Here is a 21,985-nt window from a genome sequence, read left to right as displayed (position 1 = left end):
CAAAAGATCAATGAAACCAAGAGCTGGTTCTTTGAAAAAATCAATAAAATAGACAAACCCCTAGCCAGGCTCACAAAGGAAAAAAGGGAGAAAGCACAAATACACAGGATCATCAATGAAAGAGGAGAAATCACAACGGACACAGCAGAAATCAAAAGAATAATCAGTAACTACTATGAACAGTTATATGGAAACAAGTTCAACAATCTAGAGGAGATGGACAAATTCCTACAACTCTACAATCACCCAAAGCTAGATAAAGAAGAAATAGAACACCTAAACAGACCAATTACAAGCAGCAAAATTGAAATGGTAATCAAAAACCTCCCCAAAAACAAAAGCCCAGGACCTGATGGATTTACAAATGAATTCTACCAAACATTCAGAGACGAATTAGTGCCTATCCTTCATAAACTCTTCCAAAAAATTGAGAAGGAAGGGACAATACCAAACACGTTCTATGAAGCCAATATTACACTAATACCAAAACCGAATAAGGACAACACAAAAAAGGAAAACTATAGGCCAATCTCCCTAATGAACACTGATGCAAAAATCCTCAATAAAATTTTAGCTATCAGAATCCAACAATGCATCCATAAGATAATTCACCACGACCAAGTTGGATTCATTCCAGGGGCACAAGGATGGTTTAACATCCGAAAATCAATCAACGTTATCCAACACATCAACAAAAAGAAATATAAAAACCATATGATAATATCAATACATGCTGAGAAAGCTTTCGACAAAGTGCAACACCCATTCATGATAAAAGCCCTTGAAATTCTTGGGATACAAGGAACATACCTCAACATCATAAAGGCCATCTATGACAAGCCAACAGCCCGTATCATTCTCAATGGTGAAAAGCTGAAAGCAATTCCATTAAGATCTGGAACAAGACAAGGATGTCCACTCTCACCACTGCTTTTCAATATAATACTGGAAGTCCTAGCCAGAGCAATAAGACAAGAGAAAGACATCCAAGGAATCCAAATAGGAAAAGAAGAAGTCAAACTATCACTATTTGCAGATGATATGATAATATACATAGAGAACCCCAAAATCTCCACAGAAAAACTAATTCAACTCATCAATCAATTCAGTAAAGTGGCAGGATACAAAATCAACACGCAAAAGTCAGTAGCCTTCCTATACACAAACAATAAATCTGAAGAAGAAGAAATCAAAAAAACCACCCCTTTTATTATCGAAACAAAAAAAATCAAATATTTGGGAATAAATCTAACAAAAGAGGTAAAGGACCTATACAAAGAAAACTATAAAACACTGTTAAAAGAAATAGAAGAAGACACAAAGAAATGGAAAGACATCCCCTGCTCATGGATTGGAAGAATAAACATTATTAAAATGGCCATCCTACCAAAAGCAATATACAGATTCAATGCTATTCCAATCAAAATCTCAATGGCATTCTTCAAAGAAATAGAACAATTATTGATGAAATTCATATGGAATCACCAAAAACCCGAATAGCCAAAGCTCTACTGAAAAAAAAAGAAGGAAATGGAGGCATCACACGCCCAGACTTCAAACTATACTACAAAGCCATAATCATCAAAACTGCATGGTACTGGAACAAGAACAGACATACAGACCAATGGAATCGAATAGAAAATCCAGAAATAAACCCACAGATTTATGGTCAACTAATCTTTGACAAAGGAGCAAAGACTATGCATTGGAGCAAAGAAAGTCTGTTCAATAAATGGTGCTGGGAAAACTGGGTTGCTACATGCAAAAGAATGAAGCTTGACCACTACCTCACACCATACACAAAAATCAACTCAAAATGGATTAAAGAACTAGACATAAGACCTGAAACCATAAAATACATAGAAGGAAATATAGGCGAAACACTACGGGATTTGCACATCAAAGACATCTTTACAGACACATCACCCAAAGCAGTGATAGTGAAGACAAAGATAAACAGCTGGGACTACATCAAATTAAAGAGCTTCTGCACAGCAAAAGAGACAATAACAAAAACAAAGAGAAACCCCACCAACTGGGAGAACATTTTTGCACCCAACACTAATGATAAAGGACTGATCACAAAAATCTGCAAAGAGCTGATGAGACTCAGCAACAACAAAGAAAATAATCCCGTCAAAAAATGGGCAGAAGAGCTAAAAAGAAACTTCTCTGAAGAGGAAATGCAAATGGCCAATAGACATATGAAAAAATGTTCAACATCACTTGTAATCAGGGAAATGCAAATCAAAACTACCATGAGATACCATCTCACACCAGTGAGAATGGCACATATTAAAAAAACTAGCAACAACAAATGTTGGCGAGGGTGTGGAGAAAAAGGAACTCTTCTGCACTGTTGGTGGGAGTGCAAACTGGTCCAACCACTATGGAGAGCTGTGTGGAGATTTCTGGACCTACTAAACATAGAGCTTCCATATGATCCAGCAATTCCACTCCTAGGTATTTACCCAAAGGACACAGAAACATCAATTCCAAAGAGCACCTGCACCCCTATGTTTATAGCAGCACTGTTTACAATAGCTAAGCTTTGGAAACAGCCCAAATGCCCAAAAATAGATGACTGGATCAAGAAGATGTGGTACATATATACCATGGAATATTACTCAGCATTCAAAAAAGATAAACACATGCAATTTGCAGCAACATGGATGGAGCTGGAAGGGATCATGCTCAGCGAAATAAGCCAAAAAGAAAAAGAAAAATACCGGATGGTCTCACTCATAGCAGGAATCTAGAAAACTTAAATAAGGGACCAGGAAAATGAATATAAGAAAGTGAAAATCAAAATCAACAAAAAACTATGAACCAGAGACACTTTTTGGGGGGTGGGGAGCGGGAGGGGAAGGATTGGGGTCAGAATGGGGCGTTTGCAATTGTATGGGGGAATATAAAAATAAAATTTAATATTTAATAAATGAATAAATAAATAAATAAATAAATAAAAATATAAAAAAAAATAAAATAAAAATCTCAAAGCCAATCTCTCCTGACTAAAAAGGGGAAGAATGGGGGTATTACACTTCCAGACTTCAATCTATACTACAAAGCCATAATAATTTAAAGAGCATAGTACTGGAACAAAAGCAGGTACATAGACCAGTAGAAATAACTGAAAGCCCAGAAATAAAACCACACATATATGGTCAATTAATCTAAGACTAAGGATCAAACAATATACACTGGAATGAGGAAAGTTTTTTTCAATAAATGATGCTGGGAAAATTGGATTGCCATATGCAAAAGAATGGAACTAGGCTACTATCTCACAACATATACAAAAATCAACTCAAAATGGATTAAAGACTTAGATATAAGATCCAAAACCATAAAATATATGGAAGAAAACATAGGCAAAACACTCCATGACAGAAATTTCAGAAACATCTTTGAAGACTCGCCTCCAGAAGTAAGGAAAACAAATAAGAATATAAACTGGGAACTACATCAAAGTAAAAACGAGACAGTAACCAAAATAAAGAGACACCCAACTGAATGGGAGAAATTATCTGCACACCATACAACTGATAAGGGACTAATATAAATTATTTACAAAGAGCTCACACAATGCAACAAAACAAAGCAAACAACCCAGTCAAAATATGGGCAGGAGAGCTAAAAAGGCACTTCTCCAAAGAAGAAATGCAAATGGTCAACAGGTATATGAAATGATGTTCAACATTACTTATTATCAAAACCAAATGCAGATCAAAACCATCTCACGCCAGTGAAAATTGCCCCTATCAAAAAAGCTAGAAACATAATATTAGAGAGGATGTGGTGAGAAAGGAACCCTCTTACACTGCTGGTGGGAATGTAAAGTGATCCAGCCACTATGGAAATCTGAACAGAGGTTCCTCAAAACACTTAAAAATGAATCCAGAAATTCCATTCCTAGAAATCTACCCAAAGCACCCAAAAAAACTAATTCAAAAGGAGACCTGCACTCCCATGTTTATTGCAGCACTATTTACAATATCTAAGATGTGGAAACAACTGAAATGACACAAAGAGAAGAATGGATCAAGATGTGGCACACATATGGAATACTGCCCAATGATCAAAAGAGATAAACTTATGCCATCTGAAGCATGGATAGAGTTGGAAGGGTCTATGTTAAGTGAAATAAGTCAGAAGGAAAAAGATAAATATTGTATGGTTTTCTTACCAGAACCCAGCTGTCTCAGCAGTGGGAGCTGGCAAGAGCAGTGGTGTTGTCAACCTGTTGCTCCACCACAAGTCAGTTGTGGCAGTTGCTCCTCAGAGACCTCTTATGTAATGGTGTACTTCCTGGATTGTGGAATGGACCAATCAGGTGTGAGCTATAAGCTGACTGGTGCTAAATGGTCCAATCAGACTTTTGTTGCCAGAACCCAGCCTCTCACCACAATTCAGTCTTGGCAGTTGCTCCTCAGAACCCTTTTATGTAAAGTGCACTTCCTGGGTCATAGAATGGACCAATTGGGTGCTATGGGCTAAATGGTCCAATCAGCCACAGGATAGAAAAATGGCTCAATAAGACTTGTGGGTGGGACACCCTGAAAGAGGATATAAGCCAAGGTCGGAGGAAGCTGAGAGGAAGAGATGCTGCCAGGCCCCGAAGAAAAGAAGACCCTTCCAGCCTCCGAAGAAAGAAGAAAAGAAGCATCCAGCAGCCACCCTCTGAGGAGGGAAGAGAAGCCAAAGGACTCTGTCACAGACTGGGCCTGGGTCCTGTCTCTGACATTGCCTGGAAGGAGCACCAATGGCCCTGGGCCTGGTGTTTTAAAGAGCTGTTTGTTGTTGTTGTAACCCAACAACTCACAAAGAGCTGTTAACGCTGGGTGTCTCTGACACCGCCTCTGCGGGACCAGGAGTGGCCATCACTACTGGCTAGAGCTGTCCAGCAATCCTGGTGACTGGTGGTGACCATCACTGATGCTGCCTGGGTGAGGCAGCCGCCACCTGTGGATACAGTGAGCACTTTGTTTCCCCTGTTTGTAAAATAAACCCCATGGTTGTTGATTCCTGGAGTCTAAGGTCTCCTGCAATTGTGTGCTCGGGTGAGAACCCACAGACAGTAACCTCTCCTCTTATCGGGCACTGTCCTTTGTGAGGTAATAGCTCCTGGTTTTGGTTTTTGGCCTTTTGGGGCTTTTTGGCAGTTCTCTGGTCTCAGCCTGCGCAGGTGGGTGGCCTTTCCACCCTTCCATGTGGCCTCCGGCCATGTGGCCTCTTTTGTGGCCTTCTCCACCCCAGTTTCAGTTTCACTTATACATGTAATACAGAGGAACCAAACAAAGGATCAAAAAAACCCCTTGAAAGCAGACCAGAGGTATGAGGCATCCAGGACAGGAGAGAAAGAGGGAGGAATTAAGTGGGGTTGGGGGAAGGCTGGGCGGAAGTGTGGGAAAGCACAAGGCACTATAAGTGCTTTGGTGAAAGAACGACGGTGACCACTCCTGAAGGGAGAAATCCCATACTAGTGATCTAGTCCAAAAATTAACAATGATGTAAGAAAAAAAGAACTACATTTAAAAATAAATGAACTTAAAAGAAATTGGAAAAGCTGACTTTGAAGCTACTGTAATAGGCAACAGATGAAGGAGTTTGAGGGGAATCAGTGAAGATATAAGCAAATTAGATACTTGATTTATTACTGTTCTAATTATATTTTACATCCTAATGTTAGCTCAGTACTTGGCATATAAAAAGGATATGGAAGAAGGGAAAGTGGGAAGGGAATTGGTATTTATTACGCCCTAGTATGGTCAAGAATTGGATAAAAGCTTATTTTTTTAAAATATATTTTTTGCAATGATTTTTTTAAAGATTTATTTATTTATTTATTTATACAAGCACTGGGGTACAGGCCAGTGGCGCGGGAGGGTGAGAGAATCCACCAGAGACAGAGCAGGGAGCAGAACAGGCAGAAGGACCGAAATACTCTGCTGAGGAGAGCAGCGGGCGAGAAAGGAGAGGTCTGTTGCACCATGTGGGCATCTCCCCAGCTGTGTGGGAATTGAACTGGCACCACAGAGGCTGTGGACAGCTTCACAGCTCTGCGCTCAACCCACTGCGACACTGGGGAGGCCTAAATGCTTACTTTATTATAGAAAGAAAGATAGGAAGGAAAAGTGGGGAACAAAAGTACTACAGAATATGCATTTTGTGAACATGTGTGTATATTACATAAACCTTTTTTTTTTAAATAGATTTTATTTTTAAAGATTTATTTATTTATTTATACAAGCACTGGGTACAGTCAGAAGTGCAGGAGGGTGAGAGAATTCACCAGAGCCAGAGCGGAGAGCAGAACAGGCAGACTGACGAAATACACTGCTGAGGGGAGCAGTGGGTGGCAGGAGAGGTCTGCGCACCACATGGGACCCTTGCCCGGCGGCCGGGGATCGAACCGGCGCTGCAGAGGCTGTGGGCAGCTTCGCAACCCAGCGCTCAACTGCTGTGCCACAGGGGAGGCCCTACATAAACCTTTTTCACAGACATACTTAATATGTATTTTATTAATCAGATTTAAATATATGTATTACATGTATCTATATAATTTTTAGACTGGATTTCCTGGGACTTTTATAATTTGCCCCTGATGGAAATTTCAAAAGAGGAATTTCATGAGTGTTTTGATAAACAGCAGCATAATTGGAATAAAGATTCAGTTTTCCAAACCGGTAACTTTAAAAACCAATGTTCATTTGTATATATAATTTTTAGTATTTTTGTTTATAAAAATCTCTTTTATAAGCTCTACTGTAATACAACAGTACATTTACCGATGTTTATCTGCATATATAAACATGACCCTCTAGTGGTAGGAACACTGAGAATCACAAATGCAAAGCCAATATGGACACCATATGGACACTATTCATGGACACTATTCATGGACACCATACAGATGTGGACTACAGAACTTCATGTACTGCTACCTTCTCCTTTGTCAAACAGAAATTACCCTTACTAAATGCTTGCCTATGTCCAGGCATTGTTTGAAGTGCTTTCCACGTATTATCTCATCTCCTTTCAACAACCCTCTTTTCACTCCCATTTCAGTGATGTGGAAATAGTGACAAAAAGGTTAAGTAAACTGTCCAAGATCATATAGAATGTGGTGACTTGAATAGGGGGTACATGGATATTGAACAAATACCACAACTGAGGAACTAAACACAATGATCTCAAACAAGCTAAGGGTTAGAGGAAAGGCATATGCTCTGCTGTGAACACAGAATATCACACACTTTGTTATTATGTGTAAGTTATTGGCAGGCAGTTGAGTTATAAACAACTCAGAGTTTTTAGGAGGAAAAATTTAACAATTACAAATCTTATTGTATGAGCTGTATAATTGGGTTAGATAGCTGTAGCCAGTTCCTTGATTAAAAGGATTAATTCCTTTCAGTTATTACCAAGAATATTCATGGAGAGTTTTGCTTAAAGCAGGAATTAACAAAACAGTCTGTGGACGAAATCTGATACAAATATGTTTTTACACATATAGCAAGCTAAGAATAGTTTATATAATTTTAAATGGTGGGGGGAAAGGCAAAAGAAGAATATTTTCTGACACTTGAAATTTATATGACATTTAAATTTCAGTGTCCAAAGACAAAGCTTTAGAGAGCCCAGCCACACCCGTTTATTTACATAACACCTATGGCTGCCTCTGCCACACAGTGGAGAGCCTCAGCTATCTACTATCTGATCCTTTACAGGAAAAGTTTGCCAACCCTAGGATTAGAGAATCACTGTACTAGAAAATAAGTAACATTAGGAGAGCAGGCCAGCATGGCAGACTAACAGACTAATTTTTTCATCTGTGAGACAGAGAATACTTTGGTGTAACAGTGAGTGCTGTTAGTTATCGCCTAGTATTTCTTTACTAATGAACTCCTTTTACTGTATAGACAAGCTTCAAAGTTCTTAGATACCAGGTGTTCTGCACAATTACTCTCTAGATTTCTCGGGCAGCAGCACGCTTTCTTTGGAACTGAAGCTAATAGTAAAGATATTGCTGAGCAGAAAGAGCCTGCAAGCCCTCTGGCCTCTCAAGATTTTTTTTTTCTCCATACATAGGCTCTCCCTGGAGATCAGCTACACTTTGCTGATTTGATTCTTTGAGTTTAGGTGTCTTCACATGTTCTTTTTCTATCTCATATCTTTAGAATAACTCTTTGTCTCTTTATATGTGGTAGACACCAAGTATGAGCTGCTTGCTTACTCTGTTTGTGTCACCATTAAGGCCCAGCACAACAGTGGCAAGGAATTCTAGTCAAATAACTTGCTCATCCTTGGACTATAATCTTAAAATAAAACTTTCATTTTTAAAAATTAAAAAAAAGGGTTGCAATGTACTTTATTATAAAAGACATGTTTCTCAAAGAGTTGACCTTAAAGTGAATTTCTGTTCACTGAGTCATATTATCCTACTAATTTTCATTATGAAATTATTTTGAGATTAAAATTAAGAGATACATTTTCATAGGAAAAGTTCACCCCCAACACATAATAAAAATTAAAGTAAAAAATGAAGCAAATCATTGTTACATAAACAAAAAAAACATTAAAATGAAAGGTTAGTAACCAAAATACCCCTGTCACGTAAAAGTGAGGACAGATACACATGAGAAGCAGATATTTCTATGGATTTCTTTCTCTTTTAGATACAGTAATGCACTAGACAGGAATACTATTCTTCTCATCAAGTTTATCTGTGGAGACTACACATATTCTGATTATCAAGACTGGGAACTCTAGAAGAATCTAGCTCCAACTGTGGAAGTTGACTTTCAGTGTGACTGGATTTTTTTCTGAATTGACTGATGATTTCGCACTGAGCTGCTAACCCTTAACCCCAAATTTTGCACTTAAAAGGGTAATACAATTTTGCTTCAGGTAGTTAAAACAAGTTCATTTTGTTTTATGTTGATTCTGTGAAAACAAAGTACTGAAAATCTTAGGATAAACTAATAATTCTGATATATAAATTCCCTATGTCCTCTTTTAGGCAATATTTTTAAAAACAACTTAGAGGTAGTGCATTTATTTTCACATGTTATACAGAAATGAGCTTAAGGCCGACCTCATTTATAAGAAATCATTCTTAGCTGAGCTATGAATCTAATCCAGAAAGCAGGGCTAAATATTTCCATGTAAAGATGTAAATGTGCATCTCTAGGTTTTATAGGTTAGAGGTGGAAGATGAATGAGAAAGAGCTACTTTATTATGTAGGCTTGTGCTGGGAACTCCTAACTGGGGCATGATGAATGGGGAAGTGTGTACTCTCCATGGAGTGAGTGGTGCTGCTGTGTGTGGGGAGGGAGAATGCTGGTGAGAATGGGGGTGGATCCAGAGGATACTACCAGCTTGCTTTTGGGGAGGGTCCCACAGAGGCAATGGGAAGAAAAAATTGAGAAATTTTCACACCTCAGACTTTATTCAGACTTCAAAAGCCAGGAACAGTCTTGCAGTGTGGCCTGTGCTGAGAAGTGGGTAAAGGAGGGGGAAAACATGATTCTTGGAGAAATGTCAGGGTGGAAACAGCAAGATCACCAAAAGAGGCATTCAAACTTGGCTCACATGATGAAGTGAAGAAGTCTGGGATAGTATGTAACTCAAAGTGTCAAGAAATAAAGAACAACAAAACAAATGGTAGGGGAAAATAAGAAAGCAAGCAAATACCCTGGGAGGGAACTGTTTAGTGCTTTAAACTTGTGCCAAGAGAACCAAGCAACATAAAACCTATCTTGTAAAAATGCCTCACCATCATAGTTTCTACTCCAAAATTCCCTCATGTGAGAATAAAGCTTATTTGTGCACTAGAATGGACTATTTGTGTTGGATTGAAATGGACTGGATGAGAGAAAGGAAAATTTATTTAAAAAGAAAAAAGCAGTGGGGGAAGGCAAGGACCAGGAGGTGAATTTTTAACAGAAAGGCCTCTTATTCCCTATACCCAGGCCTCTGATCTGGGCTAGCCTTATCTTCCCTATTCTATCAGTCTGTTCTTCATTTACCTAACCCTAACCGTGGAAGAATCTCAGGTTCAGGCAAAGCACTACCATTTTGTTCTGAGGCACAGCACAATTTCAGGAGAATCAGGGAAAGGTCTCCTAGGGAAGCTGAGCATTTCATGTCAGAGGCTCTGGTCCGTTTGTGGGTCTGAGGCATTCCTTGATCCTGATGATGTTTCTGAGAGGCAGACATTGGGGTTTGCTTAGCGTGAGACTCTGGACACTGTCCCCTGGGCTCCAGTCCAGTGCCAACCTATTTACCATAGTCCTTGGGGCATGTGCTAGTATCTTCTGAGGAAGCCCTGATGTTTCAGAAGCAGATTTTCAAAGTAAAAACATGTGGGTAACTCAAGACTCAGGTTTAGGGGTGAACATGAAACAGTCCCTAAGTTTGGGAATTACTGAGAAGGCTCTGAGAACTTAACATAAGCTTGCCGATGTTTTGGGAGGAATTGGTTGGCTACTCTGACTTAAGATTTTAATTTTTTTTATTTTTTAAAGATTGATTTATTTACACAAGCACTGGGTACAGGCCAGAGGCGCAGGAGGGTGAGAGAATCCACCAGAGACAGAGCAGGACACAGAACAGGCAAAATGGCCGAAATACATTGCTGAGGGGAGCAGTGGGCGAGACAGGCGAAGTCTGTCGTGCCACGTGGGAATCTCCCTGGCCGTTTGGGAATCGAACCGGCACCATGGAGGCTATAGACAGCTTCACAGAGCTGCGCCACCAGGGAGGCCCCTGACTTAAGATTTTAAATGGAAGTGTAGGATCCTTAGAGAATGTTAATTCCTAGAATTTTAATAAATGTTTAATAATTTCTTAGGGATTACTCAACACAAATACTTCTTAAGGACACTTATTCAAAATATATTGCCTGCTTCCTAAGAGTAAATTAGCCTAGCAAACCTTCCAGAGTTTGTTTTAATGGATGCACAATGCTACGCCTGTTAACTTCTTGGGCATTAAGAACACTTTGATACATACGGGTCCATTATCCAGCATCTGCAATTTCAAATTCCAAGTATGTCTGAAAACCAAGTTTTCAGGTAGCATAAAACTTTACTTCTTGGACATAAAAATCAAAGTCTTTATTTATCTTCAGTGTGAATATTCATGTTTCATTGAATTAATAATGCTATGTTTGACACGAAGGTGCTCCCCGTGGGAACAGAACTTTACTATAATGTTAAAGTTTTCAAGGCGCCTTTCTATGTGAGTACATTTCCTTGTACTCTTCTGATATGCAGCTTGTCAAACTTGGAAATCTGTCAGATGGGTGATTTAGAGCATCTATGGCGGGCCTCCCTGGTGGCCGACCCGTTAAGTCTCAGTGCTATCACTGTGATGGCCCACTAATGCACCATAATCAAAAGCCCCCAAAATGCTAAATTCTACAACACACTTGGACCCAGAGATTCTGACTAGGGGTTGTGGGTCTGTAGAGCTGCCTCTGGTTTATGGAGTACTGTTGGGACAGATCTCTCAGACTCAGGACTCAGGCAAATCCAAAGACTAGATAGCTAATGAAAATATTAAAGCACGTGGTTAGAGGAGGGGAGTGGCAGAGTGAGGAGATGTATGAGGGCTGGGGATAGTAAGGAGACACCAGAGTCTGCCCATCCATGGAAGGCAGAGGAGATATGAAACAATCACTCCTTGAAGTGTTGTCCTTGACACACTCAGATTCAGTTTGGCTTCTACTAATTTCTCAAGCTTTGGATAATGGCTCCTTTAATCAAAGGGCTAAAAGAAGGACCAAGAGGCTCAGTTGGAGAAGTCCAATGGTCCTTAGAGAATTAAGCTGTCTCACCAGACCCGTTCATAGATGCCACCAATGATCACAACTGCCTAAACATACTTGGCAAAGAAGACCTCTGAATTCAAGAAAGAATCTGTCCCAGATGCAGTTTCTATCATTTTCCTATCATGAAGCATTCTCAGCAGCATTAGACTATGTGTCTTTCTAATTAGAATCTCATTCCCTTGAGCACAGGGACACATCTTACCCATTCCTAAGGCCTTGGCACTTAGCAAGGTGTGTGGCCACTAGTATACACGCGCTGCAAGTCTGCGAGCGGATCCAAGGAAGGCTCCGCCTAAATTAAGGGTCAGGGTTTCTTTTGCCCTCTTAGGTCCCGAACAGCTATGACAGGATGCGGATGGGTAGTTGCTTGGGCCTGGTCATATCTATAAATAGTGCTAAGAAATGATATGGAGAACATAGTATATTTTTAGATTCTGATACAGCATTTATTTTTCCAATTAGTTTCTTTAAAAACCATAAAATTTCTACTAAGTTTAACTTGCACTACCTCCTGAGGTAGAGAAAGAAGGCAGGATCTGTTTATGGGGGAAAAGCAAAGGAAAACTTAAAAAAATCTTACTGAATAATGTCACAAGCAGTCTCAAGTCAAGAAATTTAGAGATGCAAAGAACTTCAGAAATCTACTAAAACCACATATAGCATGTGTGTGTTAGGTCCAAAGACAAGGCTATCATGATGAAAACTGGAACTAGATCCTTATGTCCTAATTCACAGGTTGGCATTATTTTGATACTAAATGTGAGAATAAAGATTTGGGACTATCAACATTCAATTAGACCATCTAACTTCTCATGGTACTTCCTTAAAATGTAATGGACACCTATGACAACTATGACAATGTATCCAAAGGGAACTTATTCATTAATTAGCAGACACAGGTATTGTTATTTAAGAACTAAAATCCACTAACATTTATAAACACTCAGTTTACATATCAGGTTAACCACTTATAAAACAATTAGAAAAAATGAGGTTATTGTGTATAAAACAAAGAGATAAAAGGCATTTTTGTATTATTTTAAGATGTTTCGAGAAGTACATGTACTGGAAACGTCAAATCCAGTATTTCCAGGTAACAGGCAACACTTACCACTGCCAGCACTCCCCTCTCTTTTGCTGCGGGAACCCCCACTGCCATCTCTGCCAGACTTTATACGCTAGGGCAAGAAGAAGATGTTTTTAAAAGATTAAGTGACATTCCTTCAAAGTTGAATATAACTAAACATTAATTTTTAAATTGAAATTACTGTGTAACTCTAGGTTCAAATTAAACTTTTGTAAGCAAGGAGTTCAAAATTTGCCCTCTAACAAGCTGGGTAATTAGTCCTTATTAAATCCTCCAGCAGCAATTACATTTAAAAGTGCAGGGTAATCTTTGCTTATACAAATAACTAAAAAACCAAACATTTTCTTGATGTGCTCAGATCTTAAAAATTATAGTTGAAGGGTGAAACTACTATTTCTTAAGGGTGTGTGTGTGTGCGCGTGCGCGCCCGCGCGGAGGAAGAAGAGTAGAAGGAACTTTACAAAAGAATTATTTCCTGCATTAATCCTACTCTACAGTGGTCAGACCAGAGTTGTATTAGGGAGAAAACAGTAAATTAATTCAACTCTACAATAAAGACACCATTAATAATCACAACATACCTAGCATCTATTTAACAGTCTTAGATAAAAATATAAGAAAAAGCTCCTAGATGTGACACTATTTTTTACATTTTGTAGTAGTTTGTATTTTGCCTAAATGTTATCATTTTTGCCTTATTATGGAATCACCTCAAGTCATACTACCAGATTCTCATATGTATAATGGTTTGTTTAGGGATATAGAGTAGTTAGTGAACAAAAACAGCTTTTGTTAAATATTAACAACTGAATTAAAATTTCTTAATCTTATTTAGGTGTTTGATAATATGAACATAATTTCATATTTAATTCAAAGGTCAAACTACTTATATTCTCAACCCTGACAACTCTTGATATATATAAATTATCAGATTATGGTTGAGGCTATGGTGTGCTAGGAAGAAAATCACTTCCTTTCAATAATTCAAGACTCACTTCTGTAAAATGAAACATTTTCCTAAAACTTAGGACATTCAAATATATGTAAACATGCTCAAATTTTTTCTATTAGGAAGAAAAAAAGAAAAACACCTTTCTTAAAACCCCATCTATCCTTTTCCCTTCAAAACCAAAGGAAAATCTAAAAATGATGTAACAAAATAGTTACACATCCATAATTAGGATTTTTTTAATCAAAAATTAGTTTTCATCTATCCATAAATAATTTCCAGCATAAAGACCTATACATACAATGCTAAAATAATTAAACTCATAAAGACAAATGCCCATGTAGCTGGAAATTTTCTCAGATCAAATGTGAGAAATGACAATGCATACTACTTAAGTAACTACAAGTTTAGGACAATTTAGGAAAGAGAGCATTTTTTATGATTACTGTATTCTTTATCCCATTTATTCTTATTTCTTGCTTTCATCTAGAGATCAAATCCTTTCGCTGTCACCCATCTCTTCCTAATATTCCCCTTAAATCATTTTTTTTTCCTAGCCTAGAATCATCCCACTGCTCTAAGTATATTCACATCAGGACTTCTAACTCCCTTGCTCTACCTCTTGTCTTTTTGCTTTACTACCAAGAGAAACCTAAAACCTGCCTGACTCAATGACTCCTCTTTTCTTCTCCTATTTCCAGGACGCTGTGGTCTGCTAGAGACAAATCACGCAAGTATGCGAGCAGTGTCAGTGTCTGGGAATCTCCACGGCTGCCTTGGTGTCCTCACCCATGCCCCACGTGAGCACATTTCCAACACACCACATTCTGTCCCGTTCACGTTTGGAAACTGACTGCAGCCTGCTTTTCTTGGATGTGCCATGGAATGCCCTCCATGGAATTTCCTTTGTCTTCCATGCCCATTCTTATCTTTTTTTTTTTTTTTTTTTTTTTTTATTTATTTAAGGTTTGTTTATTTATTTGTTTGTTTGTTTGATTATACATACAAGCACTGGGTACAGTCAGAAGCACGGGAGGGTGAGAGAATTCACCAGAGCCAGAGCGGGGAGCAGAGCAGGCAGAAGGACCAAAGTACACTGCTGAGGGGAGCAGCGGGCGGCAGGAGAGGTCTGCGCGCCATGTGGGACCCTCCTCCGGTGGCCGGGGAGCAGCCGGGGATCGAACTAGAGCTGCAGAGGCTGCTGGCAGCTTCGCAACCCAGCGCTCAACCACTGCGCCACTGGGGAGGCCCCCCATTCTTATCTTCTTCCCAGTTCCCAGTTCTCCTTGAAGGCTCTGCTCCACTTTTGTTTCCTCTGGCAGAAGACCTGGGTATCCCCAGAGGATTCTCATTTAGTATGCACCCACTGGTCATACCCTGCTTGCTTATCTTTCTTTTTCATTACTCTCCTGTGGGAGGAGGATGTGGTTTTATTTATCCTCTTCCCACTGAATACCTGTCTACCACTGAAAAATCAATTTATGCCACCATAATGAATCTTTCATATCAACCACTACATAAACAGTAGAAATTATTTTTGTTTGGAGGTTACAGAGGTGACAGTTTCAAAAGCAAAACCAAAACGTTTATCAAAAACAGAGTTTGATCAGATTCTAAGTTCAAAGGAATATGAACTATCAAGACTCAGCTACCGTTTCATCTTTCATATATTTTATACTGTGGTAGCTTTATCGTTTTCAATTATGATCTGATTCTACCTTAGATGATGCAAAGTAAAGCCCTCAAAGGACAGAGTCACTGCAAGCAGCAATCCCTCAGGCAATGAGGTGCTAGGTACAGGCACAGAGGCCAGCGTATTCCACACTTAGCCTGGTAACTGGGCTTCCCTCTAACTATGTGGTCAGGTGGCCTTGGCGGCCTCAGCAGAACCCTGTGGAACAACAGGAACCCGGGAGAGGGGCTGTGTCACACAGGTCATAACACAGCTGCTGCCCTGTCAGGCAAAATAAAACTTTTTAAATGTCCATTATATTTATTAGCATAAAGGTGATTCTTAGCAAGGTAATTTCAGCTGCATGAATGGAAAGAGTCAAGGTTAAGACTAAAGTGAGCTCAAGTGTAGATGACTTATTGTATATTTTCAGCTGGGATGAAAGTGGATAACAGTTGGGCAGATCCAGATTTTATGGGGTCTGAACCTTGCACATTTGGGGGGAACCTGATGGAGAAAGAGAATATAAAACTATGAAAATAAAATAGGTACATCAGTAAAATTTTACTTTAAAAAGGCCAATACAAAGGTGAAGCTGAAGCTTCACTCCCTACAGTAAAAGCCTCCAGCAAGGCAGCTCTGATGTCCTCAGGGTTTACAGGACAAAGATGCTGTCTGGGGCTCTCTGCCACTACACTACATTTCCTAGCTTACATGCACATATCTGAACATTACCCATCTAAGACCTAGCACAGTTCAAAGGATAGTGTAGGAAGACAATAAATGTTTGCTAAATATGGTCATAGATGTTCTCAAATGTGGTATATGAGCATTTCAATAGGAAAAATACTGATTCCATCTAGTCAGAGTTTTAATATTTAGTAAAGTTCACAGGCATTCACAATCACTTTGGAATGGTGAGACAAGACCTGATGGTAGATAAGAGAGGAAGTATTGAAACAATGATTAACCAAAATGGTTCTTAAAGGAAACAGCCATATAACAAAATGAGTACCAAAAAAAAAAGAAGAAAGAAAAGATTTGTACTGCCATGGTAAGTTGTCTATATTATTTTGCTAAAAATTCCATTTTTTTAAAAAAAAAGTCCCATTTAAAATATATATGTATTGGTATATACTTGATTTATTGGTAAAAAGGTACATACCAAAGTACTAGTAAGTGATTCCAAAGTGGTAGGAAGATTTTTCATTTTTTTCTTTATATATTTTTCTTTCTTTCTTTCTTCTTCTTATTTTTTAAAGACATGAAATGCTTTATTTTGTGCTGAACCTCAGTACGAGTACATTCCTCAGCTTGCCAGGAGCTGACCCACATGGCGCAGCAGACCTCTCCTGTCTCGCCCGCTGCTCCCCTCAGCAGTGGATTTCAATAGTTCTGCCTGCTCTGCTCCTCATCTATCTCTGGCGAATCCTCTCATATATTTTTATTTAAATTCAAATATTTATAAGTCATCTGCCTGAATTTTAAAAGAAATATTTATTTTTTTAAATAATATGAAAAAAATATGGCATTCCTATTCTAAAAAAGACATGATGCCAATCCCATTTTGGGGGGAAAAAAAGGTAGCACACAGAGGAACAAAGTAGATATAAATAAAAGGAACAAATTAAACAAATATTGAGAGAAATATTTTTTTCCTTTAAATCTACTCTTTAAGATGAATACAAGATAGTAAATGTCATACTCTATTTTTCTGGAATTGGAATAAGATCATAGACTTAAAATGCTGCTGTATCCTTATAGATCACCTATAATAATGCTAATCAAAGTGTGGTCTGAAGGCACTGCCAGCCCACAACCTGTCACCTGTCCTTGAAGAGGTAAATACAGAACTTAAGGGGGAAGGTTCACAAACTTTGACATTGATTTGATATTTCTGACATTTAAGCGCAGGGCTATTTTTCTAGTAACATCAGACTGGGAAAAAAGGACCTTCACAATTTGAGAAATAACTTCATTTTACAGTTCTTGACTGGGTCACAGAGTAGACTAGAGGTCGAGTCAGGAGAAAAGTCCAGGCTATGATCACCATGTACCATGCTTCCCTTCCATAAGAATAAGGTTTTTGTCTAGTAGGACAAGGAGCAGTAACTTGTTTCCTACTTAAGAATTCTAAAGATTGGCTCTGACTTCTAATTCAAGGGAAAACAGAATTTAAACATTTTTTAGTGGTTTCAACTCCAAACAATCCATGAACACAACAGCATTTTCTTGCTTTCAAACCTCTACTCACACTTTTTCCTCTCCATACCAAACTCCATTCACATCTCCTCCAAACTCTCAGTCTGGACCTCTGTCTCCCTCATTGCCAGTTGAACCTTTCCACCTCTCAATTCTGGTAGCTCTTGATGTTTCCTCACATGCCACAAGTCTCCAACACATGTGGCAGAGTAACCTGTCTTCCTTTGAGCACCTCAGCACTGAGGGCAGTCCTTACACATTGCCATACCTTCAACAATGGCAGATCACAATAAATGCCCCGTGAATGGATGAACTAATCAATTAATACAAGGCAATCAATGCATGAAAACACTGAAATTAAGTCTTTAATAAAAATGATTTAGTAATCTTCCCACTGGAAAATGTAGTCAATGCCCAAATCACATTGTTATTAGGGATGTATGTTCTTTTCCATATTTGTTCAACTTTGTAAATGCAATCATGAATAAGTGCACAAGATATTCTTTCATTACATATATAAATTTTATGAACTGCATTTTTTCCTTACAATTTTAAAACCATGCTGTTATGAGATTTTAATACTGACTCTTTCCTTTAAAGAAATATAATCAAAAGGGGTTCTGCTCAACTAATTGTTATTATTTTTTGGTTCTAACTGGACATCTGGAAATAACTACCAACTACATTTTGTATCAGTTTTGATTGTCATATGATATTTTGTCAATTTAGCATTTCTTTATTTGAATAATTTAAAAAATAAGAAATTTGTTTTTTAAAAATGGAGTGAATTATGAATACTTCCTTTTTGTATTAGCAATTAAAACTTACTGCATTTTGTAAGTTATTGCTTCATCTTTTTTTCCTTCCCTTCTTCATGGTTTCTTTCTGCTCTCTAATCTTTGGTAATTGGGCTGATATTTTTCTCTTTCTTTTCATATTTAAAATATTCAGTCATCAAATACCTGCTTTTTCCATTTTGTCTTTTCCAGACATAAAGTTAAGTCTGAGAGAATTCTTGCAGTTAATAATTTCTGTGTTCAGTGAAAAGAAGTGCAAAACATCTCTTAAAAAACAGTATTGCTAAGGTGCTCACAGGATTCAGGAGCCAAATCACACTGCTCTGGGATCAGAGCATCCAGACATCAAAGAGTGAGTCTTTCTTGCCTGGTCAACACTCCTGTGCCTAGACTTGGTTACTGCTGGCACTAATGAATACACAATGTGCAAAGGTTTCTTCTTAGAAATGTGGACACCCAAGCACAAAGTGGGTAACAGTCTTCTCTCCAACTTAGTTCCCTAAAGAGAATGAAAAATTGGTCTCTGCAAATAAACTTTAAGCTTTAACATCTGAAAGTATGAGTTATAGGTTCATTACCCTGACTCACATAAATCAGAATCAATTTATCTTTCTTCATTAAGTCTACACAAATCATTTCCCATTTTAAAACAACTTTTAAAAATCCATGGCCTGGTTTATTTTATGTATAATTTTCCCACCTTTTAAATCAGATTCTATATCCTGAGATGTAATTTGATCATCTGCAAAGTGACTCTTTGGGAATATAAACTAGACCATTCTCAAGCTTTAGTGACCATAAAAATTATTTGGAGAATATGTTTTAAAAAACACATAAATAGATTTTTGGACTTTCATACCCAAAGATGTTAATTCTGGGGCAGAATTTGGATAGGTCTGTCTTAGGGCCCAAGAATTTGTAATTCTAAGAGGGGCCCAGATGATTTTTTGATTTTACTGGCTCACTGATCATTCTTGAGAACCTAGCTCCTAAATGAATTATGGCAAACTGATGACAAAGTACATTTTAATTCAATTCACAGTATGAGTTACCAACTTTTCTGGATGCAGTATGAGGAAGGACTATAACTGAAAAATAATTACTTACATCATCATTTTTCTCTAAAATTCTTATGGTAATAAGGATAGTAGTGAGTAGCCTGAAATAGCCAGGCTGTCTGAATTTGAGCCTTAGTGCCACCCCAAATAGCTCTGTGACCTGGGGAAAGTTACTTAGCTATTATGGGCCTCAGTTTTCTCATCCATAAAAAAACAGTAATAATAAAGCCAAAGCCAACATCATAGGATTAGTGCAATGATTAAATTAGTTAATGCATCTAAAGTGCTCAGAACAGAGTCAACCCATCTCATGCACTCATAAATGTTAGCTACTATTATTATTAATGTCCAGTTAAGATGATATAATAAAGTACAGTTAAAGAGAAAACTGGATCCGGAAACATAAATACTGTCAACATGATTCAGGAGCAGGTCAGCCAGGTGTTTTACTTCTCATTTTCCTTTCTACTGTCAAACTTCTGCCATTATCAGCACTTCCACAGGAAACAAAGTAATGAAGACTGGAGACCAATTATATATATATAATATATTAATTAATATTATATATAATTATATATAATATATACACAACCAATTATATATATAATGTATAATTATATATATAATTAGCAGCTTCAGGTAAGGATATGATGTGATTATATATGATATCCCTAGTTTGAATTGCATTACTATTTCACAAAATGTCTCAAGGAACCCAACACAGAAGAGGTCTCCTACAAATTACAATAGAGGGCAATAGAGCTTTAGAAACACCTGAAAATTAGCCTGATCATAGAAAGTTACCAAGTATGAAAAGAACATTTGACTATATAATAATGAGGAAATGTTGAAAGATATCTAGACATATTTGTACAATGAGGTATTATGCAAGCATTGACAATGATTTTATGAAGAAATTCTAATTACATTGGAAAAATGTTAAATTTTTGCACTGGGACAGATTCTAAATAAGAGACACACAGAAAATGTAACAAGAACTTTTAAGTTCAAATTTAGAAAAGGAGAGCATCCTTAATTCAGAAGTTTATTTATTATATATTTTTTTCATAACTAATAGTGCACTACACAAACCAGGAAACAGAATGCCCTGCCCCATGGGCTCACAATCTAAGAAAGACAAGTTGGAATGGGACATATAACAATTAACTGAGAGGCTGGCTGTAAGATATATGAAAATTATTTCTCTGTAAGTCTCTTTTCTTCTTACGAGCTGCCCCCTCTCATTAGTTTCTCCCTCCATAAAGCAGAACATAAATTAAAAAGCATAAAGAAAATGTTAAAATGTTTATTGATTTAGGATTTAATAAAGAATACTAAAAATAATGGAGAAACCGATTTCAAAGATAATGAAAAGATAGTCCTTCATGGATGAGGACTATGCCTTTAACTCAAGGAAATATTAAGGAATAATAACCTTTGAGGAAAATATACTAAGGAGAAGATATAATGAAACCAGTATCTAAATGACATTGGGTATTATACAGATTACAATGAAAGCAGAGATAAGATATTACTAAAAGAAGCATTGCTCAAGCAGTCAGACATTAATAATTTGGGTAAATAAGCAAGATAAACATTGGATAATATGCATCAATGGTAATTCATAAGAGTTTATGATTCTTAATTAAACCATTAGGGAATTATTATAGTAAGTACAATATAAGGATTGAGGATCAGATCTATGAGAGAACATAAAAGTTGACTTATATTCAATGAAATATAGAAATCTTTTGGTGGAAGAAGCAACAAAAGGCTGAGTAGTAATTAGAAAGGAAAAGCAGTTTCAATGACATTCATATATTCATTTAAAATAGTAAAATTCATTGTTCCATATGAGTATTATTCCATAGCCATCAGATGAAAAAAGAATTTTACAATATATAAAGAGAATAAGGGAAGAGGACAAGTCAAAGGAAGAAAGAAACAAATGTAAAGGTGGGTCACAAGTACTGTAAAGTTCAAGGAGAGAATGATGTCTGTAAATGTTCAACTGAGACACGACTTAAGTCAATGGAAAAATTAAGTTATAAATTATAAATAATTCTGAAACCCTTTGCAGGGAGAAAGTTTTGGTCTTGACAGCTCAAGCTCATTTTCCAAGAATCCTTGGCATCAATGTTTGAGTTAAGATATCTTGTGAACTAGCTGCAAGGAAATTCCCAGAGTATCAGAAGGCTACTCCTCATTGTTTGAGAGGGGTCAACACTGGAACTGTACTAAATCAGAGACTGCCATGCACATACCAATCTTTCCACTTAAGGTTATAAGTTGCACGAAATATATTACACACGATCCATTATTTATAGTTGTTTAGTATAAGTAACTTAAAACTACTGATGTTTGAACTTAAGAAGACTTA

The 21,985-nt window shown here is 37.5% G+C and overlaps 1 protein-coding gene across 9 annotated transcripts in view; it reads right to left on the bottom strand.

The window, feature by feature from the left end:
• IFT88 (intraflagellar transport 88) overlaps positions 1-21,985 on the bottom strand; it is a gene marked incomplete at both ends in the record, with an annotated part of 138,024 nt that overhangs the window by 22,419 nt on the left and 93,620 nt on the right. For all 9 annotated transcript variants that reach the window (XM_084234455.1, XM_084234458.1, XM_084234454.1 and 6 more), the window contains one exon: positions 12,952-13,018. In XM_084234455.1, the coding sequence (XP_084090581.1) occupies positions 12,952-13,018 (67 nt within the window). The remainder of the gene's footprint in view (positions 1-12,951; positions 13,019-21,985) is intronic.

The sequence above is a fragment of the Talpa europaea genome, assembly GCF_964194135.1.
Source record: "Talpa europaea genome assembly, chromosome: 6".
NCBI lineage: Eukaryota > Metazoa > Chordata > Mammalia > Eulipotyphla > Talpidae > Talpa > Talpa europaea.
The sequence above is the reverse complement of the archived record's forward strand: the minus strand, read 5'-3'. Positions and strand labels throughout refer to the sequence as shown.